This window comes from Musa acuminata, chromosome BXJ2-7, assembly GCF_036884655.1.
Source record: "Musa acuminata AAA Group cultivar baxijiao chromosome BXJ2-7, Cavendish_Baxijiao_AAA, whole genome shotgun sequence".
In the NCBI taxonomy this organism is placed as follows: Eukaryota; Viridiplantae; Streptophyta; class Magnoliopsida; order Zingiberales; family Musaceae; genus Musa; species Musa acuminata.
The window spans coordinates 30,336,663-30,363,927 of NC_088344.1; the positions used below are offsets into that span (position 1 = coordinate 30,336,663).

The 27,265-nt window shown below is 39.5% G+C and overlaps 3 protein-coding genes and 1 long non-coding RNA gene across 5 annotated transcripts; 1 reads left to right on the forward strand and 3 right to left on the reverse strand.

Annotated features, from left to right (window-relative positions):
- On the reverse strand, positions 1 to 1,916 carry LOC135617537 (E3 ubiquitin-protein ligase SIRP1-like). 2 transcript variants are annotated; one of them, XM_065117877.1, is made up of 3 exons: positions 1,466 to 1,916; positions 1,177 to 1,265; positions 1 to 1,043 (listed from the first exon to the last, which is right to left on the reverse strand). In XM_065117877.1, the coding sequence occupies exon 3, from the start codon at positions 1,005 to 1,007 to the stop codon at positions 102 to 104; it is 906 nt and encodes a 301-aa protein (XP_064973949.1). In that variant the 5' UTR covers positions 1,008 to 1,043; positions 1,177 to 1,265; positions 1,466 to 1,916; the 3' UTR covers positions 1 to 101. The 2 variants fall into 2 exon arrangements, with proteins under 2 accessions (XP_064973949.1, XP_064973948.1); XM_065117876.1 differs by having other exon boundaries at positions 1,341 to 1,855.
- A 2,572-nt stretch (positions 1,917 to 4,488) lies between these two features.
- On the reverse strand, positions 4,489 to 8,864 carry LOC135617538 (ADP-ribosylation factor 1-like). The gene is made up of 7 exons (XM_065117878.1): positions 8,692 to 8,864; positions 8,232 to 8,390; positions 7,157 to 7,227; positions 6,736 to 6,855; positions 6,407 to 6,525; positions 4,918 to 4,999; positions 4,489 to 4,754 (listed from the first exon to the last, which is right to left on the reverse strand). Exons 2-7 carry the CDS (start codon positions 8,377 to 8,379, stop codon positions 4,752 to 4,754), a joined length of 543 nt encoding a protein of 180 aa, XP_064973950.1. The 5' UTR covers positions 8,380 to 8,390; positions 8,692 to 8,864; the 3' UTR covers positions 4,489 to 4,751.
- A 2,174-nt stretch (positions 8,865 to 11,038) lies between these two features.
- Positions 11,039 to 11,786, forward strand: LOC135616194 (uncharacterized). Its single transcript, XR_010488293.1, has 3 exons — positions 11,039 to 11,233; positions 11,326 to 11,393; positions 11,476 to 11,786. It is a non-coding gene; the product is annotated as an uncharacterized LOC135616194 (long non-coding RNA).
- Positions 11,787 to 15,540: 3,754 nt separating this feature from the next.
- LOC103992249 (transcription factor MYB54-like) lies at positions 15,541 to 17,158 on the reverse strand. The gene is made up of 3 exons (XM_009411885.3): positions 16,679 to 17,158; positions 16,059 to 16,523; positions 15,541 to 15,779 (listed from the first exon to the last, which is right to left on the reverse strand). The coding sequence occupies exons 1-3, from the start codon at positions 17,127 to 17,129 to the stop codon at positions 15,541 to 15,543; spliced, it is 1,155 nt and encodes a 384-aa protein (XP_009410160.1). The 5' UTR covers positions 17,130 to 17,158.
- Between the last annotated feature and the right edge of the window lie 10,107 nt (positions 17,159 to 27,265).

Below are 27,265 nucleotides of genomic sequence, written 5' to 3' on the forward strand. Positions count from 1 at the left end.
TCGAGAATCCAAAGGACAATGCAATTGCAAGCATTTTGTTCTTTCAGATTGCTAAATCAGAAAACGAAGCAATTTCGGCAGCAGAGATTGAGCGCACGTCTTCAGTTCTCATTTGGCTGCGAGCTACTTCCCGACGTCGATGATGATGGCGGTGGTGAGAAGGAGGAGTTGCTACTGCTTCGAGAAGCTGACAAAGGGAAGAAGCCATCGAGAGGCCATGGCACGCTTCTCCCATCCCCGACCGCCGCTCTGTTGCCACTACCACCTGCACTTGTAGCCTTCGGTCCATCGGCAGGCATCTGAAACCGGCAAACAGGGCAGGAACTATGGAGCTTCAGCCACGGCAAGATGCAGCCGCCATGAAACTTGTGCTTACAGGGCATCTCCGTGGCCTCTCCGCCAACTTCCAAATCCTCCAAGCAGATGGAACAGCTCGTGTTCTTCTCGATTCTCACTGTAGGCATTGCATCCACCGCCTCTTTCAGAGCCGGCGGCGTCCCGTACCGGTCTGGGTCGTTCTCCGCCAGGTGCTGCAGCAAGAGCTCCAGACCAGGGCCTTGCAGTTGGTCCGCATCGGATGATCCTTGCAGAATCAATGCCTGGGCGAAGGGATTGATGAGGATGACATGTTCCGTTCCCCTTCCGTGCTCCCTCTCGACGTCGATCCTACCCGGCTCCGATCGGTTCCCCTCCCGGAGGGCATGGAGCATCTGAAGCATGGCGGGGGTCCTCCTCCGCCTTCGGCGAAAGGCCTCGACTTCTCGGTCCGAACTCTCCCTTTCCACTTCCCTGTGGATTCTCCGGCGGCGCAGGGAGCCACCCCCGAGCATTCTCAGCAAGATCGGAGCCCATGGGGAGAGGGTTTGATCGTCCACGTCTTCTCTGCCGTCCACCTCTTCCACAAATCCACTGTCACAGTGCGGGCATTTGAGCTCCACTTCCGTGATCGGATTCACCAACCGAGAGCACATGTGGCACCAATATCTAGCAGCCATGCTCTCACCCATCTTTCCTGCCCTTCTCCTCAACGCCCCTTCCTGAATCTATAATGCCACAACAAAACAAGATGCAACGGATGGAAAAGGAAACGACAGAAGCTTACAATCTTAGCAAGATGGTAGATCGGTAAGAAAAGGAAGATCCAGAAAGATACGAAGCAGAGCCCAAGCAACTCACCAGCCAAATCTAAGTCTCCTCGCAGATATCATCCATGAAGGGAGCATCGTCTTCTCCAATTAATTCAAGTCAAGATCAAATTTTTACCACTGAAACACGCAAAAAAATGATTGTTGAAGATTATTCTGAGCCAAACAGGAGGCGAAAATGGATCAAAAACGTGCCCAAGAAGAGACGGAAGACAAGACTCATGGCATCAGAAGGATCAGTCACGCAATTGCGCCAGTGGCAAGGGAAAGTTTTGACGGAATGTTTTGGTGAGCAGAAAACACCACAAGGAAAGAAATACCCGTGGAGTTGTGGGCAGAGGCCGGAAGGATGGATTGAGCTCGGTGGTGGAGAGGGCGGAAGTCAGAGGAGAGGAGGAGCAAAACCAATGGTTCTCCTCCGTCCCGATAGATTGACTATTGACTCGTGGGCTGTCATTTCCTATTTGTGCGGTTACTATACAAATGAACTGTGAAAGCTGTTCTTCTTTTTATCTCCTCCTTGTTTTCCGACTGCAAATCTTTGTTTGCTCGGCTTTCTCTTGAATCCAGACAGCCCACCTCACCTGCCTCCTCCTCCATCTCCATGTCCACATGTGGAGGCCATCTTATGGTCTCCGGCATCCACATCGATCTACCTGTCAACTACATATTGGTGTCATTTGACCAGAGAGCTCATTTCTCTACGAGGAACAGATAGGGGACTGAATGCTTCTCGCTCAACCACCGGGAAGCAGAGAGACAGAAGATTAGGAATACTAGTGAATCATTGTGTTGTGTTCGACAGCGCTGATAGATTTATCTTTCGTATTGATTGCATTCAATGAATTTGGGAAAATGATGAGCTCGCTCTTAATTATTGTGGCAGGTGAGCCTCAACCTTTCAAGCAGGGGGGTGTCAGTGGATGGTAGCGTTTCTGTCTGAAATCATGTCAGTTGAGATGTATTTTTCAAAACATTAAATTTGATTAATTTAGTTTTTAACTATTTATTTATAAAACTGTAACATTGGGGTTTGAACAATCATTGAATATAACTATAATTTATCTAACTGGAGTTACGATAACAATAATTAATAAAAACTTATAGAAAACTATTATGATATGATTTTAAATTGATCAGTATTTTTTTGATAATTTTAAAGTAATTAATAAATTTTATTCTAAGATGATCTAAATCTTAGATTGTAATCCTGTCGTGTCCGTATCTCGAGTTAAAATTCATCAATAACATAGTTCTGTTAGTAAAAAAAAGTCAGTCATGCATAAATTGACTAATCTGCAGCCAATTGAATCCAAAAAATTCTGCTAAGCATACAACTGTTCACTAATTGCAACACGATAATTATTGGAGCCAAAGATTTCGACTTCACTAATCCATTTGAAGCACAAAAGATTAATCTCTAAATCTTCTATTATAAGGATATTATCAATGCATTCGATTAAAAATTAATGATTTGAAGGAAAAAAAAATGGTGCGAAGGAGACCAACAAAAGAATCGATAGGGTAGGAAGTCGATAACGATGGCGCCATCACTAAGGCTCGATGGGACCCCTTCCTCTCTTCTCCTACAATACTCTCATAATTGTGCTATGTTAGGTTAGAACAAAGATTAGGCAATGATGACGATAATAGAGATCACGATAGATAAAAAAAGTTAGCAGACATTGTTGTTATATTAGTGGAATAGGGACAGGATGATTTGGAAAAAAAAGAATCTAGTCCGATTCAAGTCAAACAAATTGATTGAATACAAAAAATAAAAGTTAAATAGAGTTACCATATAGAGGATATTTTGATTATAGTATAAAAAAAGAGATGTCCATGATTAAAATGGAGTCAACAATCATTAGCTATCCTTTTTTTTACTTTGTAAAAGATATTTTGATTATAGTATACAAAAAAACATGTCCATGATTAAAATCAAATATGGGGGTATGATAAAACCTTATTATTAAATTTTTTCTAGATAAATTATCTAAGTATCAATGATTAAGTTAGTTTTGAATGATTTATTATATATTTATATGTTTTTGAAACATAAGGTGTCACATCATGACCATATGCTTTTAGATATTCTCAAGTATGATAGGATCATGAGCTATAAGATTTAAGTATCTATCAAAATGACTAAAACAAATAACATAGAGTCAGAGAAGCCAACAACAATATGTCCAAAAGTATGGTTTAGAATCCCCACTGCTGAGTTGTTTCGGTAAAAAATCATAGTTAAAGATTCAGACACCAACTTTTTCGTTTAAAAAGAGTGGGTAGAAGAATGAGATATTTTGTTAGTCGGAGCATTAGGAATTCAATTATTTTGGGTTTATTTGTTTTGAATTAGGTGCCATAGGAACCTGTTGTGCATTAGGATTTATTTGTTTTATAAAATCATATATATCTCAATGTCTAGCTAGGCGAGGTATAGAGAAAAAACAAAAACAAAAAAAAAATCTTTCGGTGCAAAGTAGGTATACCAAATATTCTTTAGTAGGTTTAGAGACGTTTGAGTTTTTTTTGGAGATCAAGATCTATATGATAAGATGCTGGAGGATATTTTGGGTTCGGGTTAACATAAGAATTATTATTTTTCCTTATATTTAACTATTCTTATATAATGAGAATTCTTTGTTTTTTCTATAGATGTATATACGAATTATCAAACCGTGTAAATTTTGCATTGATATTTCTAATTTATGTTTTATTATTAATTTATGAATTTCTTGACATCGAAGAAGATATTCTAATTCCACTGGATTAGAATAGCTTTACAAAAGTTTCAGAGCGTGATGGTGGTGTGGGAATGAATGTGAATGAGAATGGAAGAGAGATCAAAGCAATCAAACCTCTTTGATATGATCCAAATGGAATATTATAATTTAGTTTCTTTATTTCGTTTTTGTGGTCTCTAAATTGTGTACATTTTCTTTGTATTTTTCGTTGATGGAGTTTCAAAAAATCTTCTAAATCTCAAAAATGTCTTTATTGATATTAAACCATTAGATAGGATCCTGAGTGGTTATGAACATAAATAAGATTGTAAACATGTACATAGGTGGGGGGTATTCATTTACTGAGGAACATAAAATATCCTCGTCTTATTTGGACCTCTTGCTTAGTTTCCTATGCTTAGAAAGACCTAACGAGGTTGAGCCAGGCTCAGGACTGGATTGTCAACATGCACTGGAGGTCACATATCTCCGATGTCGCAGGAGCCATGCACGTAAAGTGTTCCATATCAATATTGAGAACTCTCATCCATGTTAAAAGTTTCTACTACCAGTAGGTGGCCATATTTCATGGCATTCAAGGGGAGCAGCTTGGATGTCGGAAAGAATTATCAGATAATAATGTCTACTAGCAGAAGTAGGATTCTCTCATCAACAAAGCCAACAATGTCAGAAAAAAAGAATACAGAAGACATGAAAACCTGTATAAGGTAGTCAGGACGTCCCTGTTTTACTGCAATCTATTACTTGAAGGTATTCTTCTAAATGCAAAAGGCCTTGGTAACCATGCCACGAAAACATATAACAAACCGTAAATGTAGATTACTACCCGCTGTTAAGTTCCTCGGAGCAACCATGGTCACTGTCATGAAAATTCATGTCAGCACACACATTATTCATGTAAGAGATATTTCTTCTCCAAAGCAAGTAGAAAGAAATATGACAGCTCACCGCATGCATGCATAGACTAACACAAGAATTAAACAAACCACAAGGATGAACAAAAGAGAAGGTAGATAAGATACCTTGCTGGCGATGTTGCTGGAGAGCCAATCAAGCCCCTCGTACAACCCCTCACCAGATGTGGCACAAGTGCTTTGTATATACCTGACCGTAATAAGTGCACATAAACAGTTAGTAGCACGAGCTACCTTAATTATCCAGTCAATCATATGTGATATCTAACATTAGAATGTCGAAACTCTTTCGGAAAGACAAGGTCTAGAATTGCAAATCAATACAAAAAAATTAAGCATATAAACCAGATACAGCTTTCAGAAGCTTTTTATTCTAAGGATGTTCTGATATCCAAGTCTATTGATAATCACAAACTTTGTTGGTTAAAATGCTACTTTCTAACTAAAGATGGTCAGCACTGCATGATCAATGAACGTACATTCTAGACAGACAGACAGACAGACACTAAGTTATGTAATCTGCATTGCATATACATACCCTCTCTGACACCATGACAACAACTTTTACATATAAATAATTTATTGGCATTTCATTGATACAGATAAGAAAGGTGCTGAACAGATGCATGCAGATATACTGAAGAAACATGCCTATGGTATGTACTATGGGAGGTCATAATGGAGTTTGACACACAGGAGATAACCTGGGAATGGCAGACAAACATGACCATTAATACACAAACATTATTCATTAAAGACCGAGAGGAAAGGCAATGGAAGTGAACGAAATGAAACACAAGAATCAACGAATTCCATGCTAAGCAAAAGTAAATGGAAGATATGGATGCTTTCCACGTTCTCCTCTTTTCCTCACCCAACAGGGACAGACACTGGGCACTTTGCAGTTGCATTGTGTCAAAGTACGCTGTCTAGTTGATCTCCAATTAACAAATTACTCAAATTATCAAACATAAGAAAATGGCTCTTCAAAATTCAGATATGTTTAGCATGATCTCAAAGATGCAGACCGAAGAACTAAAGAAACCAACGACATGGCATTGATTCCATCAAAAGGTTGAAAGTTGACCATAATAATTTCACTGTAAGGAGCCATAAACTGAGATACTGTGCCAGGAATTGTCTAATTATGTGGCATGAAATGTGCCAGGAACATGTGGGTCTGTAACTCTCGTAAGGCTTCTATTTTTTCCTTTAACAGGCACATGGATCATTTTTCTGAAGAGAGAGAGAGAGAGAGAGAGAGAGAGAGAGAGAGAGGGACCATGTTGCAGTTTTATTTTTAGTGATCTTTCTAGTTAATTTTTGACTGAAACCTCAATTTCCAGATTTTCTGAACAACAGATCCAACCTAATTCCTCTTAACTTTGGAATGGGCAACTGAATGCAAGTCGTCCTTTACTGAAAGAATCAACAGAAGGCTATTTAACATTATTTCATCATCTAACGTATACTTGATCTACTTCTTGTAACTTATATGCACCCATGCTACAAAATAGATTCCATAAAATGAATAGTAATTTACTTGACTACTATAAAATCAAAAGAAAAATGTTAATTCATAAAGTGAAGATCTTACCAGTGTCGCTGGCGCAGGGAATGCAGACCAAGTTTATCCGTGATTTCAGCAGCATTCATTGCATTTGGAAGGTCTTGTTTGTTAGCAAACACAAGCAAGACAGCATCCCTTAGTTCGTCCTATCAGTACCATGACACACAAAATGTTAGTGCCAAACAACAAAGTTCTCTTCACTTGTGAATAATTTGGTGGTAGAAAGTTATTAAATGGGATGTTCTCCATAAGAATGTGGAGAAATTCTACATAAATTAGACTTTCCAGGAACTGTTATGCAACAACAGATTTACCAAAAATTTTATGTGGCATTTATCATCACTAAAAGAGGTTACCTCATTCAGCATTCTGTGGAGTTCATCCCTTGCCTCAACAACACGATCTCGGTCATTGCTGTCAACCACAAAAATAAGACCCTGTGTGTTCTGGAAGTAATGCCTCCACAGTGGTCTAATCTGTTCTTGCAAACAGCAAGATCACCAAAAAGGTAATTAAGAAATATACAAACAAGTTATTCATCAATAGACCAATCATACCGAAAGAATGAAGGTACTTTCTGCATGTAAAGTGTTTAACATGTTATGCGACACATGAAGATGAGCATACCCTAGAACACCCAATTTTGATCGCTTATCCAAAAACAATAATCTAATGTAGGCAAATTAAGCTAATAAAACAACAATATCTAAAATGAACAGTTTGTTGAATATTCATAGTTGCTTAGATGACAAAAAGCAAACAAAATCAAAATAGTACCTTGTCCTGACCACCAACATCCCAGACAGTGAAGCTGATATTTTTGTACTCGACAGTCTCAACATTGAAGCCTGCATTAAATCCAACATAGTAATTTGATAAATAAATTCAAGATTTATAATTTTGTAACCATAACATCTTAGTTGTTCTAAAACACCAACAAACCCTCATCCCCAAAAAGCCTCATGTACTAAATTAAAATTTTCTAGAACTGATCATTTCAAATATAGGGTTGTTTGAAAATTAAAAAGTTACGCATAAAAAATTCATATTTAGATAAGGAATAAAATGGAAGTTCTAAGATAATTAAATATTCCATCTACATTTCCTACAGTCCACTCAATCCAAGAGGTATCAAAAAATATGAACAGAAAGCTCCAAAAGCTATTAAAATCAGTGATACAATCATTTAATTAAATCATACAGGAAAACAATATATAAGAGGTGCTCAGCTATGTTTGTCACTTACATGAGCAATGGGACGAAAATATTAAATATATAGAAGTTCCATAGAAGACCATCACCTTCAGCAATTTCTTTCCTAGCAGTTCAAATAGAATATCCCTAAAAGACAGAAATAATGTATCGGAGTCATACCCAAGGTTGCTAGTGTCTTTGTAGTAAAATTTTCTTAAAGACCTTTCCCCAAACAAAAAATTCATTTCGATGGGTGTGATAAAAAGAAATCTCATCAGTTCAAATTTGTGTAACATGAATTTTTTCCTCGATTTTTTCTTTCTCATTCTCATGCAGGTAAACTGAAGGTTATTGGTGTATTCTTATGCATCAAAATGACTCGTGTCAGAAATCTGTAACTTTGCTTTTGAGCAGATAGAAACGTAACATAAACACCACATAATTATGGTACAAAACAATTAATGTTCACATCCACATACTGAATATTTCAACATCACAAGTATTGCAAGATCACCAAGTCATCATTCAGACATGAAACAGGAATCCAAGTTCTACAACAGATCCAGCCATCACAGAAACAAATAAGAACAATTTTGATTTGAAGGATATCAATGTTAAAAAGAGAAGAGCAATCTCAGTATAGACGAATAATACCCACCGATGGTTGGAATAGTGGTGACAATCTCTCCGAGCTTGAGCTTGTAAAGGATGGTCGTCTTACCAGCCGCATCAAGACCGACCATCAGTATCCTCATCTCCTTCTTCGCAAACAGGCGGCTAAAGAGCTTCGCGAAGGTGAGCCCCATCGTTCCCTCAGCTATCATCAGAGAAACATCAAGATAAATAAATAACCAAATATACAGATGTGTGGATCAAAGATCCAACAGAAAAGACCACCGATCGGAAGCACAAACATATATGATCTCGAATTATACACAAAACCAAGAAAAAAGAGACTAATATTCCTCAAGGTTAAAAAGAGCAAGATCTACACGGATAGAGTCCCGATTCGATGATCACCGACCACAAAAGAAGAGATCAATGTAAAATTTAAGACAGAGGAAGCAGATCGAGGATCTCCGTGATCCAAAATCAAGAAGCGGAGGGATCGGGATCACCTGCAGATCGTGGAAGGGCGGTTGGCGGCGGAGGCCGAGCGATCGAGGGCGACAGAAATCTCCGCTTCTCCTCTGCTTCCTCTTTGGCGTGGAGAAGAGCGAGGTTGGAAACAGAATAAATCGACAAGCCAACTTGTCCGGTTGACTGCCAAATCGTGTTTTGCTACGTGAGGAAGGGGGCGGATGACAGGTGATAGACCGTAACGGCCGAAATAACACACTTTATAATAATATATAGTGATTTCGTTATATACACGTTACGTCGGGTAGGAATGACGTGACAACTGTTGTAACAAGTTCCTTTCATTATAACGGCTGTTGAATAGAACATCCGCCGGTACTCAAGTCAAATAGATCTGCAAAAGGCTATTGTCCCGTATATGATAACAGACGCCATTACAGATTCTGATGACAGAAACTGAGACAGTTTACAATCCATCTATCACCATGCCGGTTCATCTTAGAACACATCAGCCAGATATGTATATAATTAGATCAGTTAACAGGTTTAGCTCCTTCCCGGTGGAGTATGGCGATTATTAGCACCTGATATTGGGTAATCGCTGATCTCCACGTTCATCCTGCCGCCTACGACGTCTTCTGTCGCGGCGTCGTCTTCCACCACCTGTGACCGATCGGTTCCCATATCTCATCAGTCAAGTTTGGTAAGATAACATTCACATTAATTCAAACTCGAATAACTACTGACGAGAAGAATATGAAGGCAAGCTGTGTTCTTTTCCGAACCAACCATAGGCCTCCCTTCACATTTGTATCATAAAAAACAAATATGACCATGAGTTTGTATTTTTCCGTATAAGAATCAAGATCTCTTCAAAGATTGTCTTATTTTTGGTATATATTCTAGGATAAGACACGCAGATGACAGTTCACATACTGCTTACTGGAGCATACATAGGATATTTGCCTATGCTTTTATCGTTTCATGTCATGAACACGATACCTGTAAACCTGCTATAAAACTAGGAGATCGTATGAGAAAGGAGATTGTCAGATGTCATAAGTTTACATCTTTTGTGGTCAAATATTACATACCTTCAGTGGTTCACTGATTGTTGCAAGGTCTTTGGCTTGTTCCTCTGCACCAACAGAAAGAAAAACCAGATGACTCATCGGAAGAAGAAGAAGAAGAAGAAGAAGAAGAAAGAGATGTAGATGAGTACCAGTGGCTGGAATAGCCTGGGAGGAGACGAGGAGGTGAGACAAGGCCAATAGAATCACAAGAAGATGAAGCGAAACCCTTTCCATTTCTCCAAGCACAAAGCCAAAATGGTCGCCTTTTAAACTATGTTCCCTGCCACTGGCACTCTCTGTCTGATCGCCTACCTTCCCTCCCTTGGGTGATAAAAAAGTCAAAAAGCTGGACGACAAACACCCTGTGTCAATGCAAATGGACATGGACCTAACAAAAGTCTTCCTTGTCTTTTGGCCACTGGTGCTCACGAAGGAGATGAATCTATTCATCTGAATATAATTCTCAACGCCACCTTCTACCCCAATGACAATATCAAGAAACGCATCATGTCGTCTACCTGAGTGAGTTCGGCTGCAGTTCATTTGGGTTTACATGGTGTCAGCTACGTCAGGTCGCGTTCACAGCAACTGGTTCTTTCTTGATATACAATAAGGTTCAATCCAACCCTACTCGACCCATCAACACCCCTATTGAAAGCCTGGCTTACATCTCAATCTCTCTTGCTTTGAATGATTGTGTGCGAGCCAGTTCATCTCAAGCACATCTTTTACCTGACTGCAATCTATTTTTTCTAATGTACTTTTTTTGAGTGGTGAGTGATGAGTTGTAGTTTTAAATGAGAAGCTGTTACTCCATGATTTCTTCTTTCCCTTCCATTTTGAAAGCTTTTGCTTAACCTGATGTGATAATAGCCGCCCACTACGTGATGCAGCTAATCAGGACGTTCATACATGTTTAGATGTTGAGTCTTAGACGAGTGCACTAATTTTAAAGAAAGAAATGTCAAAAGCTAATTGCAAAACGTATTTCTGAAGTCAATCCAAATCGTGCATATATTATTGTGAGCACGGGCTAAGCAAACCCACACACCAAGTCACACTAAAACATATATTATTCTGATTAATGATGCCATTAAGATTCGTGCTTGGCGCTATGAACCACAAGATTTTCATCCCTGTACAGTGCACAATAAAAAGGGTTCCGAATCCGTAATTGGCGAGCGTTGCCTCAAGAAACGAGGCGGTTGACCCGGTGGCGTTCATAATATATGGGCGATACCGGCTTCTACCGCACCGAACCCGCATTTATAGGATCATCCTCTTTAGAGTACGACTGCTTTACTGCCCGTCCACCTGTTCTTGCTTCTTTTACTTCATTTCATTCAATGCCTCCACCCAACTCTCACAGTCCATGGCCTGATCTATTCACCTTCTGAGCTCTCACTAAACCCACCTCAAGTAGCGGCAGCAGCAGAAGCAATGGCGAGGTTTCTTCTTCTTGCACTTGTGCTCGCTTCAGCCCTTGTCTTCCTTTCCTTCCCTGCAGGTGCTACGGTTTGCTGCTCCTTTTTCTCTTGTTTCTTGTCGTGATCATACGCTCATCATGGTTCTACTTTGTTTCATGCTTCGGCTGTGAAGGACTAGGGAGAAGGGTGCACGTCATGAGGCATTACGAGACATGGAATTCTCCTGCCCCGTTTGATACTGTTAGTGATCTCTTTAGCTTCTTCTTTGTAATTTCGAGTTCTTTCGTTGGATTTATTCTCGATGTTGTTGGGGATATTTCAGGAAGAGACAAGGATAGGGAGAAATATGATGGAGACGGAGATGGACTACCGGGATCCAGGAGCCAATACAAACCCCAGGAACGGAGCACTGTTCAACAACCTCACACCACCTCCTGTCCATTAGCTGTTCCACATTTCTTCAGTAGATCTGCTCTCTCTCTCTCTCTCTCTCTCTCTCTCTCTCTTCAGAGATGTGATCTCTTCTTTCTCTCTTCCCTCAACAATAATTTTGTGTGTGACGTACTCAGTGATGCCTTCATCACAATATCCAGTGGTTTAATCTGTGTGTTTCTGCTACTTCGATCTTGTAAATTGAGTTGGTAATGGGGCACAAGAATTATCCAAGTTCCTCCATCCATCACCTTGCAGCTGTTGCATGCAGAAGGTGAGCATCCCCGGGCGCCGCTTGATCATCTCTCATCGTGCATAACACAGCACTCATAGAAACCAATTTGTTAATTGCAGCGGCAGATATAGATAACTATTTGAGGAAGTGCAGATGCATCGATCTACTTCACGTTTAATAAAGAAAGGGATGCATGAATGATCTGCTAATCTTCATCTTTAAAAAGTGGTATTGATGCAATATAAAAAATCGGTGATCTTGTCCAGTGTATCACTCACTCATAGTCAAAGTATATTTTATATGTACGAACCGACAAGCCTGTGTGCATATAATATCCTAACTTTGAAGATTCACAAGGTACACTTCCTGTCTCTTCTGCCAGTTCCATGTGCAACGCAGGTGGCTTAACATAGAAAAGTTTGCCTCGATGTATGTTATGTTGCCGAAAGAGTGCCAAAAGGTGAAGAACAACTAAATGCACATAAATGGAGCATAAGGCGATGCTTTTTTTCTATGGTCAGTCAGGAGTGGAAGACGACGAGTTGATCGGGTCTCAAGATCAGAACGGCACATGATTTGATTAAGAGAGTTAGGAAAATGAATCCAGAAGCATGATATGCTCTCCCAAGACTATATATTGTCCTTGTTGGATCCAAGAATTGTTTTGAATGATGAGGACAGAAGAATGTTAGTTGTTCAGCCTGTGGAAGACAATGTAATCCAAGTGATCATTTTGGCCATAATAGCCGGAAGGGTATCATAAAATTAGTCTAAATTTTCTTCAGCCCCAGTGTTCTTCTAAAAGAACTCAACACATGAGATAATGTGCTGATAACCCATGAACGGATCACGAATGAACACAGGAAAGACTTTTCTTGCGGGTGTGCAGTGACTGTGGGCCCTAAAGTAAGCTCAATTATGACACCATGGGAAGAAAAGCTACATCACTTAGATTTGCTCGAGGAGATTGATGGATGGTGGAAACATGTGTCACTTCTACAGTTCTGTTTGGTTCCTGTATTATTGTGAACTCATCCGAACTTTTCGTCGTGGAAATGGGATTCCCTGTCTCAGATACCGAAGAAGCTTACTGCCATGATTTTGAAACCAACACATGTGTGACTCGTAAATGTCTTCCTGTGATGAACAGTTACAGTAAACCAGGAAAATGGATCTTAAGAAGTTCTTTCAGGTCTGTGGATTCCTGCTAGCATGAAAGCTTGGTTCTCCTGAAGCTGTAGTCACTACCAAAAGTTCTAATTGGACCAGTGGGTCACTGTCATATGCAGGTAGATTGATGAAGGAACCAGTGATACGATGTGCTATTTGTGTGTGGATAGAAAGAAACAGTGGCGTATTCAAGAGGAAGCAAGAACCGAATCATGGTATAACGAGGAGAATTGTGGATGCAGTCTGTATATTGTCGATGAACACACTTCACAGAAAGGGGAACGAAGTTAATTTTAATTGCCTAACAGGGACTCTGATTTTAATTAAGTAGGACGTTTATCACGAGATCATAATTAATTAGGGGAAGCATTGATTGAAGTAACAAATTCAAGTATTTTTGGATATCGAATTGAGACCTGACTAATGAAAAGGGACATGACTCTGCGGTGTACGAATGTTTTCATATGCTTATTGAGCTTATGCATGCTATTCATTTACACTTGCATAGGGAGAGGGCATCTGCAAGTGTAAGAACAACTGTAGACGATCTCATCATGTTGTACCACGGAGCTCATAGCGTGTGTGCCCAGCCACTCCTGCAAGATCATGATCACTGTTCTGTTCCCACACGCAGCGGCTACAAGACAAGATTTGCCGGCTTTATGAGAGAAAGAGAGATTAGAGAGGAGGGAGGGGAGGGGAGGGGAGGGGAAGGGGAAGAGGAAGAGGAAAGGTGGTGGTATGACACCCTGCCATGGTTGTCTAGTTGTTGAGCATGCACAGCATCTGCCCACCCTTGGCCTTAAATGCATGTCAATTTGCCGTTCTACAAGAGGGAGAAGATGTGTCTGACATCTGAATCCTGCTGCAGGAGACCCACAAGCAGGAATTAATCATCTCCTCTCCCATATTTGCTCAAGCTTTCTATTTGCCTGTTACTGACAACTTTTTTCTTGGCGTTGTTGTAATGTGGAATAATCGATGAGAAACATGAAAAGGATTATTTTTTTCTGTAGGGTGATCTGCTCCCAATCTAGCAGACTGATCTGGTGGACACCACCAGCTGAGATTGTGAACAGAGTGTATGAACTTTTTGGTACAATGATCATAATTTCATGCACAAGTACTTTTTTTTGCACTGTTTATCTTATTTTAGATCCATAAGTATACAATTTATCTTTAAATTCTCATTTTTAGGTTGATCCGATTGAACTATCAGTCCTCTCAACTCTCTCTCTCTCTCTCTCTCTCTTTCAAACATTATAAACCATATCTTTTGTGGTTTAAATTTATATGCATTCATCAGATTACTACAGAATGAACAACGTAAAAGGCAGCAGCAGTACATGAGAGCATGATTTATATTTCTTCTGTCGATGGCTAAAATGGATACAACTTTCACTCATTTTGATACTTCTATGTCTTAAAGCTGCATATTTTACTCCACTTAATGTATATTTCAGTTTTTATAATTACATTTTTTAGATATCTATATCCTCAGGAATAATGTTGAGTAGCTAATTTGGCTTATCATTTTGATTATGATTTGAAGCACCTGTATCATGTCTATATTTTTAATTTTTTTTCCTGTTACTAGAATAAGATTGGTCGAGTCTCGGATTTGGTTGATCGCGTCGCATATTTATTTTAAAAAAATAAAATATAATTATATGTATGATAAAAATAAAATATTTTATCTTTATAATGAAAAAGACTTTGGGAAGTTCTTAAAAAAAATAATCTGTATTAAAATAAATAGTTGAAAATAGTTAATATTCGTAAGATTCAAATGGTATAATTTTTTCATTTATTTTTATTTCGTACAATATATCAACAACACCATTCTCGCGTACATAAGAAAATAAGAACACTAAACATTTTGCATCCGAAAGGATAAAGTGATATTGAAATTAAGGGAATTTCTAATTTTCAGAACAGGCTATACTGCTGCTGTCATCATTTGATGGAATTAATAGATCCTTTTAGCGAATCAAAATAATATCTAGGGAGCTTTATTCTTTAGATAGTTATCAAGGGATAAGTCTTTATTTCATGAATTGTTTTTTCCTCTTAATCTAATCTTTCAGCATGAGGAAATCAACAAAATTTAATATCCCGAACATATATTTTAGATCTTAGAGATTAGTAATATTTGTATTAGAGACCAAAAAAATTCAGAATTAGAATATAAATGGGTTTTTATGGAGAAAATTGTGCAGGGCAAGTCAAAGTAGGAACCTGAGACTTTGACTGCGACCACAACAGTAGGAAATTTTAGTCAATTATGGGATTTGACTCGAACCATTTCTTTTATTCTCTTCAAAATGATCTGCCGAGATCGTGGCATGTTCAAGTCTCACAAAGTGGTGGAGGCTAAGCAAGTTTTGCCTCCTAACTCAGCAACAATGGTGTCTTTTCTACGATGATGACGTCTTGGTCCCCAACCACGCGGCTTCCCCGGCTCGCCTCCGCATCCTTCTTCTCTCCCTTCTCGGGCCTGCCTGCCTGCCTTGAGTCCTTCCCCCCCTCCCCCCCTCCAATCCCCCCCACTCATCGGGCTCCTACTCCGAGGAAATCTATGAAAGTTGGTGAGACTGCGGCATCAACGTGGCTGCTCTCGCTGTTGTCTTCAGATGGTGTCTCAGTGGCAGACTCGTGGGGTAAGTGGCTCGATCGCTGCACCGCCGAGCCGACCGGAGAATGATGGTTAAAGCCCACGAAGGGCTCAACAGTCGGCATGTCCGATGACATGTTGCCGTAGAAGCTTTCCTTCTCGTGAACCTTGTTATCTGCAAATGCTCAGAACCAAACACGACTAGAGAAAGAGGAAGTGATGCCATCATAAGGTCTTCTTTTAGGTTTAAGCTTAGTCTTCTCATGTTTTGCCCTCTTTCCCTGCTTAGCTTCTTGGAGGATCTACTTGTGATTTCAACTCCCATTTTGAGAAAATTTAACGGTGAAACCCATACATGCAACAATAAATGTGTCGTATTTAAGGTAGAAGAAGACTGAGAACAAGCAGTTGCACTAGCGTAGAAGAGGAGGAGGTGAGGATAGACGGCACGTACCAGAGAAGAAATCGAAGGGTGTTCCTTCAGCAGAAAAGCCACTGCAATTTGAGAGTGAATCCCCCGAGTAGTGCGGCATGTGATGAGCGCCAGCGGAGGCATCAACGGCGGCAAGAAAAGGAAAGGAAGGAAAGGAGCCGCTGGTAGAGCCATAGGCTGTTCTTGGTGCTGCTGTGGCCTTTGCTGCAGCAGCTTCGTCGAGTCTGTGGTGGTGCAGTACTTCTTGGCCAAGCTTTCTCCTTCTATATGCAGCTGATTGCTCCCTATACTTCCTGGCCATGACGACATGCCAGTGGTTCTTAACTGCATTGTCGGTTCTACCTGGAAAAAGCCTCGCAATCATAGCCCATTTGTTCCCATAGAATCTGTGAGCAGTCATGAGCTTCTCCTCTTCCTCCTCGGTAAAAGGCCTTCTGTTGATCCTGGGGTCCAGCTGGTTGAACCATCTCAGCCTACAACTCTTCCCTTCAGACCCGCAGAGGAACCCAAATGACATAAGATCAAACATCCAAACAGCAGCACAGTGAGAGCTTCATGTCAAGCTTAACAGTTGCACAGAGAGAGAGAGAGAGAGAGAGAGAGAGAGAGAGAGGAGTCGGTGTAGGTGACTTGCTTATTACCTGATCTGCCTTCTAGCTTTTCTGCTATGAGGTTCCAGTTCTGAGGGCCATAGAGGGCTACCATTTCCTTGAGCTTGGAGTCTTCAGCAGGCCTCCAGTGGCCTCTGGCGCAGACCTTCGACTGTCCGCTGTCAGCAGCACCGCTCCCACCGGACGGATCGCCAACGACGTTCTCATCGTCCGGGCTATCATCTTCGATGCCTTCGGCCACCAGGTTCTCTCCATAACAGCACTTGGGGTGAGCCACCTCACTCTTCTCACGCCGGTTCTCCTGCAAGCTGAGGCAGCTGTCAGTAAACGGAAAGGTCCAACAGGTAGTCCGCGAGCCCTTGCTGCAGTACTGGTGGCTCTCCGCAGAAGAGGTCGGGTTGATGGAGAGGGAGGCCGTCTCGGCCACGACTCCTTTGGATGAGGAAGAGCAGGAGGAGTCGGCACGACATCTGCTCGCCATGCCTTGTACTTTTTCACCAGAAGGTCGAGGGCCACTATATATGGCAACGAAGGAAACAAAGGAAAGGGAGAGAGACGGGAGGGGTGGGGGGGGGGTGGGGGGGAGAGAAACGAAAGAGAGAAGCGTGGGTGGGAGCAGAAGCAAAACCCAGAAACAGCAAAGAGCTTCAGCAGAAAAGCCACACAGCTCCTCCTCGCATTTCACCGGCGTGGTTGGCCCAGCTGTCACGCTTTCACTGCTTTAACAACCCCCTCCCCAGTCCTCCAGAGGACCAAGCTCTGCCTCACACGTGTGGATGTGTCTTCCCGTCACCTGTGTGAGATGCATGCTTACATTTCCACTTCATCTCTGTCTTCTGCTCCTTCTCAAACTAACCTAATGAATGCTCGATCCTTTATTCCTTGACAAAAAAGAGATAAAAAGAACTCATGCTCATCCCCGTGTTGCGCGTTTGTATTATCCCTGCCACGCTTACCAAGGATCACTCACCCCCCCCCCCCCCCTCTTCCCATTCCCCCCTCCCCCTCCTCTGCAGTAATATATTTTGTCTCAACCTCATGTGCAGTAAGTATGATTTCTCGCTTGACAACGATGATGATGATGATGATGATGATGATAATAATAATAATAATAATAATAATAATAATGGGGAACAGTCTCTAAAAAGGCATTGCCTTTCAGCAGGAAAACAAATGCCCTGCAGCATTTGCAGATATCGTGCAGAACAGCTCACCACCACCGCCATCCACCGTTGAATCTAAAACTCGGTCTGCTCGATCGAGATTCAAGCTTCGGAAAGAAGAATTAAGAAACATAATGCAGGGGATTGAGGGTTCTCAGCCACAGCCACACCCAATCCTTGCAAGGTGCCAAGCAGAGTACACCCAAAAGAAAGCACACAAAGGGCCTACATGTTTCCATAAGAAGAATGTACCGTGCCTGCGATCACATGGCCTGAGACACTGCTCAACTCTCTACGTCAACAAAAGAAAGAAAAGAAAAGAAAAGAGAAAACACCTCTCCATTTGAGGAGGGGGGCCTTTGCTTCTTTGGCAGCAGCACTGTTCACTCTGTAAAATGGGGATGACCCAGTGGCAGTTGGTTTATTGAATAGTGCACCAGGACTGTACTCTTTCGTACTGCACAATAGAGAAGTGAACAAAGGCGCTGCCATCAATATAATAGCAGAGGGTGCACCATTTCTGGAGAGGCTTTGAAGCCAAGCTCCTCTCCTCTCCTCACCTCTCCTCTCCTCTCCGATCAACAGATTTCATAAGATTCCCGAACCAGCGCAGCGCCCCCTCTCTGTCTTCTTTCTAGCTTCACTGTCATACTAAACATACGCAGTTCTGAGACAATAGTGTCCCGTAGTGAATGTATGATCCGGCTGCGTTAACAACTGAGAAGACCATTACCTGCCCCGTGAATGAAGCAGGCGAGGGAGCAGCTGTACTCTCATTGCTGGATCACCTCCCTAAAAATTAACAAAAAGCTAAGCACACCATCCTATGCTATAATGTTGCCACCGATTAAGTGCGCCATTTCTGATGGATTCATGGCGAGGATTGTTGTCCGGAGAATTCCCTGCACACATCGGGTTCTCAATGCTCCGTCCAGAACCCTCGTCCTATCTTCGGTCGATTTAATTCTCTAGTGTTTTATCTTCTTCCAGATAGATGGACGATTAAGATGATAGCGACAAAATGGGGGCGGGAGGGAGACGGATCGTCTTTTACCTCTACCATGCACTGCTCCTCGCGTACAATTCGCATTCAAATCAGTGAAGAACAGGCATAATCAACATGAATTATACAATCACACCACATAACCAAAATGACAAAGAAATAAAAAAGTACTATAACGAACTTCTTTTGCTTCTCTCTTCGGTAAGATTGTTTTCTTAAAAGAAAAATTATAAAGTTTTATTGATAAATTGATAATAATTTTTTTTTAAAAAAATATTATTATTGATGAAATTACCTTGTTGACATTAGTACGAGCATCGAAGTTTGAATAATATAAATTCTTTCTACTCTTGTACGAGTGCTCGACCAATTAATTACGTGATTTTTTTCATCGTACAAACATCCATCATAAATATCAAATATAAAATATTTTCAACTATATTCAAAACTCGTTATGAGGTAGGAGATTCTCTACTTATGATATCCACGTAATACGTCTCGTTATTGATTCGATGGAGATCATCCTTATAAGTTAAGTGTAATCCTTCGGAGACAACTTTTGCTTCACATTAATTAATTATTATCCCGCTTGTTAAATTATCTACAGCACAAAAAAATAAAATAAAAATACTATCGAGGTCTAGCAATGAACCCAATATCACCATCACAATCAGAATCTTAAGAATCATGATAATTTAATTTAATCCAATTATGAGCTGACTTTGTCCATTTAACATGGTAAGAGCAATTCCCATAGGTTTAGTCGATTTATCAAAAGTAGAAGATAATTTTAAAAAATAAATAAATAACAAAAGGCATCAAATTATTAAAAATAACATAATTATATCCCATAAGACCTATAAACCTATAATAATAAAATATCTTCATAAAAAATCATCAAAATATGATAGAAGTAAACCCTCATTAATCAAAATATGATCGAATTGTAAATCAAGTCGTTTCTCGCAAAAAGATTAAAAGTCAACGAGATGGAAGAAATAATATTTGTTCAATATATTTTAGATTAATATTATAAAAAATATATAGTTTGTGCTCACATATTCCCAACATCATAAGCCGATTCGATATTGAGAGGTGACAATCAAATAGCTTCAAACAGAATACATTCACTGTAGGCATAATGGACAGTCCCCGTATATACTATCACTCATCCCGTATATCCTGAAGTATCGTAAGAATCGAAAAGCCATGACATTATGTCTCCGGAAACAAAGTATAAGTATCTGCTTCGGAGGAAGGGGCCAAATAGATCTTGAAGCTGTTGAGAATTCTAACATTCATGGGAATAAAACTCATGTATCATGTTGTAAGATTATGTGCAGAAAATAAATAATTTACAGAGAAAGAGGAATTAAAAACGCAAGAGAATAGTGTCTTATGATGTATTAATGGTTCACAATAAATAACAAACGAGTATTCTATTAATAATTGTCTTATGTTTCTGACAACCAAGTTGTCCTCAAATTCATTAAGTGAAGGAAAAAAGAATTGAGGATGCCATACTTTAATATAAAAGAATGGAGCTAATTCACAAAGGTTTTGCCAATATAATAATATTATGTATAATTGTTTTACTATATATTTATATAATATATAATAATTATAACATATATTTTATGACGTATTGCACAATATCATATTGTTGTACACTTATATGTTAAGTTATATATTTTGTGTGTAGTATAAACTCATTTTATAATCAATTTGATATTATAAGGTTATATAATTTAATAATATTACTGTAAATTTATATAATTTGATATTATAATGTTTAAAATTCTATGTTGTGAGTCAAATCCAATATATGTAACTCAACTTTTCAATCCTTAACGATAAGAAATCGAAGAAAATTATCGTCCATACCTTCGATATGCTCTTCCTAAAATGACCAATCTTTTATCTTTTAATCCACCGATGTTTCTCTATCAATGTGGATCTCTTATATTAATCATCTATCTGTTAATTGTTTCTACTATCTCATCTTCTTTTATGATTAGATCGGCTCTCGTTGACATCATAATTAATTCTCCATTGGCAATGTCTCAAGATCTTTTTTCTCTTTAATTATTCTCTCTATCGTACACACACACTCTCTATATTTTCTCTACTTACAATCTTTCTTTTCTATTTACCTTCGTAGAATCTCTCTTCTATTTCTCTCTCTACAATACTACTAAAGAAAGAAAACTTAAGGGATACTGATAGAGAGAGAGAAAATCAAGGAGTGTAGATCGAATTAGAGAGAGAAGAGAAGATGTTGTTAGAGAGAAATAGGGGAGAGAGATAGATGAAAGAGACTTTTTAGAGAGAGAAATTAAAGAGAGAAGTAATGGTAGAAAAAATAAAGAGAGAGAAATGAAAATGATCTTGACACCATGTCCAATTGATCACAACATTGACGAAGAGCTGATTGTCAAAAACACAATCAATAAATCAGATTATAAGTCATCGACGGAAGAGTTCGTCACAACATCGACAAGTACATAGAGAAGATCAAGAGATTAAAATTCCTTGCACCTTTGTAACAGTAGAGTAAATATATGAATGATGATTTTCTTCGTCATATACCAAATATATTTTTGAGCACCCCAAAAACAATTGCAAAATTCCTCTTCGATATGCCTAAAACCCACTCACTTACCCTCATGTTTAGGTTTCAAATATTTACCCCTCAAATTTTAAACCAAAGATGCCACTTTTACATAATAAGTTTTGAGACTTAAAATCCAATCCAATAAATATTCTATACATAATATATTATATCATATTCGTTAAAGTCACTTTTAAATATCTTAACTATATATATATATATTTATTTATTTATTTATTCATTGAGCCATTGCATCGGTCCAACCAATGCAACAAAAGAAACAACAAAGGTTGAGAAGCTCAGTACCTAAAAGCAACAAAAGAACTCCATATTGTGATAGCATCCACGTTGTGGCCTACATTTCCCATTGCTAATGTTATGGAGAATTCAAGAATGTGATCAAAGGAGCTCTCATATATATTGAAAAGTAGAACTAATTGTTTAATGGAAAAGAAATAAATTTCATGAGCGTAGAGAGCAAGGAAAATAAGAATAATAATGATCATAAATTGACAAAAAAAAAACAAATAGCTATATCGAGTATGATGGCGATGTGACTTTATTGAATGAAGTTGAGGAAAGCAATAATAAAGAATTTTTTCGTGGAGATAAATTCTATTCTCGGTAGGAGTAAGAGGATATTAGAATCCGGTATTTCGATATTTAATTTAAATCATATTCCTATGATGATTATAGGAATTTATAGAAATTCTTATTTTGCTGTAGCAATTCAATTTGATTTAGAATTTATTCTCATATGAGTCACTGTAGGAGAGATTTTCAGATTTATAAAAATCAAAACAGAGAGACTCATAATCCTATCTTTAAATAATTTGATTTACTATCTTAATCATTTGAGATTCAAAAAGATTGAGACCAACTATCTTAGTTTAGTACGAAGTATAACTGATATGATATCAATATTGAATGTTATCTATCGTATCATATTTGTTGCACATCTCTTATATTTTCAATTTTTATAACTCTATGAAAGTCGAGAGATACGTCAAATCATGCACAACATCAATACACATCTACGAGTATTAGAGATGCTTTGTCGGGCATGCCCATGATACAATTTTATAGGTTTCGGCACCAATAAAAGACAAATATAAAATAATACCTCGATTCATTTTGAATGGATATCACAATCAGATTTGGACCTAACACCATCATATTATTCTTCGTGATAGTACTAAAATTTAGATGAGTCCAAAAAGACGACCACAAAAACATGCACGGATCGAATCTAAACCCCCACTTGTCTGAATGATGTGCGGACCACATAGCTGTGAATTACGTGGTGACTGTTCGGTCAAAAGTATGATGGACAGTAAACACCCGAGACGAAGCTGCATGCAGTGGTTGTCACGCATAGTGGGGATGACACAGGAAAAGGTAAGCTCATGTTTCACTGAATGCCATGCGCCCGAGACGTTCGCATCACCGCTTACTTGCGATCACGGGGCTGTTGTCCCACTTTTTTGGTTCTTTGGTACGCCGGAGGAAGCTTTTACTCGGTGTAGACTCTGCCCCTGTCTTGGATAACACACGGAAACAGTGCAACTCACGGACTCTCATGCAGTGCTCCCCTTCGGCTTCTTCTCTTCCCCTCGTAACAGTCGTGATGCAGAGGAATGAAGGTGAGGGCCTTTCTTACTACCGTTGCCCCCTTGCTGCTTCACTTTGAGATGAACGAGAAGAGCTGCTGCATGCACAGAATGACGCTTATTTCTGATAGTTCATGAGATGAGAACATTAAGGAAGTCAACAATAGAACAAAAAGGATCATCTTCGTTTGGCATTTCTATCCTGCACACACGCAAAACCAAAGAGGAAATGCTACACCAACCCGATTGCCTCAGCATTCATGAGACCGAGGCTGAGGCAGACCAGTCACAGATCCTTGTCTGCCCTCACTGAGTCCATGTCGTCCCCATTTAATGAAAGACCAAAGCCATGTACCTTGGACCACTTCACCAGTGGAAGAACACTCGACTCCGCATACTGCACTGCACTTCGCAAAGAGGGGACATTGTCAAGGCACTGTCCATCCAAAGGCACGGGCACAGAGAGACAAAGATAACAACCGGTGACTCAGTTAATGCATGCCCTTTTTTTCTGGACTAATCGTCACGCAGGCGATGACAGAAGCCTACGTGAAGTTATTTGATATCGGTCTTATTCTATTCTATCATGCAGAAGTTTCCAGGATACGGACTCTATTCCGATCTGGCTAAAGCATATATAACATGAACTGTTCCTCATCGCAAGAGGGAGGGCAGAAGATGAAACCTTCAGTTTCCAGGGTCTGAAATCAATCTGACGTTCCCAAAGACCCGCCCGACGAGAAGGAATGTCTTCCCGGTATTCAATCTGATGATAAGGATCAAGAGGGAATCCAAGTCCATCGCATTGCGTTCTTCGCAGCAAATTTACTGCAGCTTTTATTGCAGATTGGGACGAAGGTCGTCCAAATCCTGAGACCAGCGTCGGTGGGTGGATTGGCTGCAGATAATAAAGGAGGGGATATGAGCAGTCGTCCCATCAGTCACCCTCGGCAGGATCTAACAATGAACTCATTTCCAAGGAAGCCAACAGAACGACAGATCGTTTGCCTCATGTTTCACCTTTCGTGTGAGGGATGGGAGGTGGTGATGTGTGTCAGATCAGGGAGAGCACACACTCACGCTTCCATCAGATCTTGCAGACACAACCTCCAACGTCATTACTGCACCCACCCTCTCTCCAACTGCAGTCTACTGCGTCCTTCTCAAACGGAACAGTGGCGGAAGGCCTTCGTCATGAAGTCGATGTTTCATGGGACCTCGCAGAGCACATTCAAGTTCTTCCTCGACTCCCATGACATTGAGATCTCTCCGTGATAGATCGTGATCATTAAAAGATAGAAGATTCTGTGCAGATCAATTGCACTCACCATCGTCATCTCGATCAATAATTCCTCTCTCTCTCTCTCTCACATTCCTCCACCATTTCTTCAGAGATAAAAGCATTATAAATTTCGAAATCAAACATTGATGCTATATCTTTGGATCATTCAATTGACGTAGGCTGTTAGATTTACACAGTAATCAAAGTCCGGATGACGAAATGTAAAACTCAAAGTCGATGAGAGATAGATAATTGAAGAGAACAAATTAAGTAAGAAGAGAACAAATATATTTTTATTGCTATTTAAAATTTTATTTTTAAGAATTAAAAATTAAACATAGTAAACTTAGAAAAATAAAAAAAAATTGATGATTGAACCGAACCGAAATCGGTTGGAATCGATCCCATTTTAGTTCCAATTTTTTTCGCGAACCGAATCCTCTAATTCCATTTTCTACATAACCGAAGCCACCGATTCCGACTATAGTCAGATCTACCTACTCTCTGAGATTTCTCTCAAGTGATGATCCAAAGAGGATTGGTTTTTGCAGGTTGCTAACATAGATAGAGCAATAGGGATCTTTGTTGGGCTGATATCATATTAGTTTATCCCATAGTGGGCTTTAACAGCCCATAGCCCACCCCTCTTTAACCTAAAAACTCAACCCTTTTAACAAAATAGTGTGGCAGCTAGAAAAAAAAAAAAAGAGACTGTAGTGGCTACGAACAGGGCTAGAATACTACAGGTATATGATTCTAAAATGGAGGAAAGGACAGAAAAATAATAGAAGAAAAGGAAAGAAGATAAGGACAATATAAAGAGACTGTTCTCAATCATCAAAGTAGTGTTTTCATCTCAGATTAGATCAATTCTACATTAAATTTTTGCTGTGATTACTTGGAGAGATTTTGAATATTATGCATAATGACATAATCATTATATCCTAGTTATTCTCTTGTGATTATTGCTTGGGTTTTGGGCAAAGGGCTTTGAGATTTATATATTCATTATTCTTATAGTGGATTTTCTCTAGTTTGCCCTATGGTTTTTACCCTTTATGTTGAAAGGGTTTTTCATGTAAATCTTGGTATTCTATTTTATTATGATTTTCATTTAATTCTACTACATGTTATAACCTGCTAATATTTATTCGTATACAAAAGTTTCTCTCTTTATATCTCATCAACTAGTATCAAAGCAATGTTATGGTAATTTAATTTTTGTATTCGAACATGGAGACCGATAGTGTTTCTGGTAGAACCCTTGCAGATTCTAAACTTGGGGTTGATCTCTTTAAGGGATCGGCCTCCTTGGAACTCTATAGGGGTTCCTCCCTCCAAGTTGCTGCTCAAAGGCTGCAGAAAAGATTCATCTATTGCTTATCAATAGAAAGAGAAATACATGACTATTTATAGGGTTTCTAAACCCTAACTCCTAATAGGACTCCTACTTCTAACCAACTCCTAATATGACTCATACTCAAGACTCCTATTCCTTTACAACTCCTTATTCTTCTCTAAAAAATAACCTCATAACCCTAGCCGGCCTCTTCACCTCTTTAATAGGGGTCGGCTTAGGTAGATTTTACATGAATGTCCCTCTCAATTAGGACTCTCTTAGCTAGAGTCCTAATAGACCCGCCCTCTTCAAATCAGCCTTGTCATCGAGGCTGACGATTCATGAATTTTGGGAATTTGATCTTCAAGTCGTCATAGTTCTCCCAAGTGGTATCTTCTATTGGTAGGTTCACCCATTGTATTAGCACTTTAGTAGTGGGTCGTTGTCATCGAGTCACGATCCGTCGATCAATAATGGTACTTAGCTGGGTCTGAAGTTCTCCTTGGATAGTCATATTTGGCGAGTGGCTTTAGGCTGTCTCCAAGCACTTATTTACAACTTCTGTCTCGCAGTCGATTTGTGGGTGATATGCCATACTCCTTTTCAATTTAGTACCCTGTATATAGAATAACTTTGTCTAAAATCTGCTTGTGAAGATGCAAGTAGAATTTATCATAAGCACAATACGTCCTTTATAGTGTAATTTTTTTAGTCCCAATTGTAATGAGCCACGGAGCTTGGTGCTTCCTCCAAATTTTTATAATCTTACTAGTCTCTAAATCTTCCTGTCATTCCATCTTAATATCCTCAAGGAAGTAGCTGGTCAGAAGTGAAACGGCCGAAACTTCAGCTTGTTCGGGTAGTTGCGAAAGCACATCTACAAGAATATTCTCTTTCCCCTTTTTGTAAGTTATTTCATAATCAAATCAAAGAAGTTTTGTTACCCATTTTTGCTGCTCAGGGGATGATATCTTTCGCTCCATAAAGTACTTGAGGCTTTTATGGTCGGTTTTAATTTGAAATCGTCGACCAATCAAGTAAGGTCTCCACCTCATTGCTGCACGCATAATGGCGAGCATCTCCTTATCATATATTGACTTATTTTGATAGGAGGGAGATAATGTCTTGCTTGCTAGTGTATACAAGTGGTCGACCATCTTGTATGAGAATGGCTCCAATTCCGACTCCAGATGCGTCGGCCTTAATAATGAAGGGTCGGTTGAAATCTGGTAGTGTTAGCACCGACATTGTCGTCATGGCTGCCTTAAGTTTGTCGAAGGAAGCGGAGGCTCTGTCCAACCATTGGAAGACATCTTTTTCCAGTAAGGAAGTAAGTGGTGCATTGATCTTTCCATAGTTTTTCATGAACTTGCGGTAGTAGCCTATTAAACCCAGAAAGCCATGTAGCAATTTTATGTTTCTCGGGGTCGGCCAGTTTTGTATTGCTCCAATTTTGAAGGGGTCCACTACCACACCTTCCTCTGATATGATATGCCCAAGATATTCCACCTTTTGTTGAAGAAAGCAAAAATTCATAGTGGTCGTTGTGTGTTCAAAATGTGGTTTTCGGTATGTCTTCTTCGCACGCTCGTATTTGATGATACCCGGA

Coding starts and splice junctions, on each gene's coding strand:
- LOC135617537 (XM_065117877.1), bottom strand. CDS start 1,007: ATGGGTGAGAGCATGGCTGCTAGATATTGGTGCCACATGTGCTCTCGG.
- LOC135617538 (XM_065117878.1), bottom strand. CDS start 8,379: ATGGGGCTCACCTTCGCGAAGCTCTTTAGCCGCCTGTTTGCGAAGAAG. Junction 7,228..8,231: donor CACCACTATTCCAACCATCG/GTGGGTATTATT, acceptor GATTTAATGCAG/GCTTCAATGTTGAGACTGTC. Junction 6,526..6,735: donor TCCACAGAATGCTGAATGAG/GTAACCTCTTTT, acceptor TGGTACTGATAG/GACGAACTAAGGGATGCTGT.
- LOC103992249 (XM_009411885.3), bottom strand. CDS start 17,129: ATGGCGAGCAGATGTCGTGCCGACTCCTCCTGCTCTTCCTCATCCAAA. Junction 16,524..16,678: donor AAAGCTAGAAGGCAGATCAG/GTAATAAGCAAG, acceptor GCGGGTCTGAAG/GGAAGAGTTGTAGGCTGAGA. Junction 15,780..16,058: donor ACCCTTCGATTTCTTCTCTG/GTACGTGCCGTC, acceptor GAGCATTTGCAG/ATAACAAGGTTCACGAGAAG.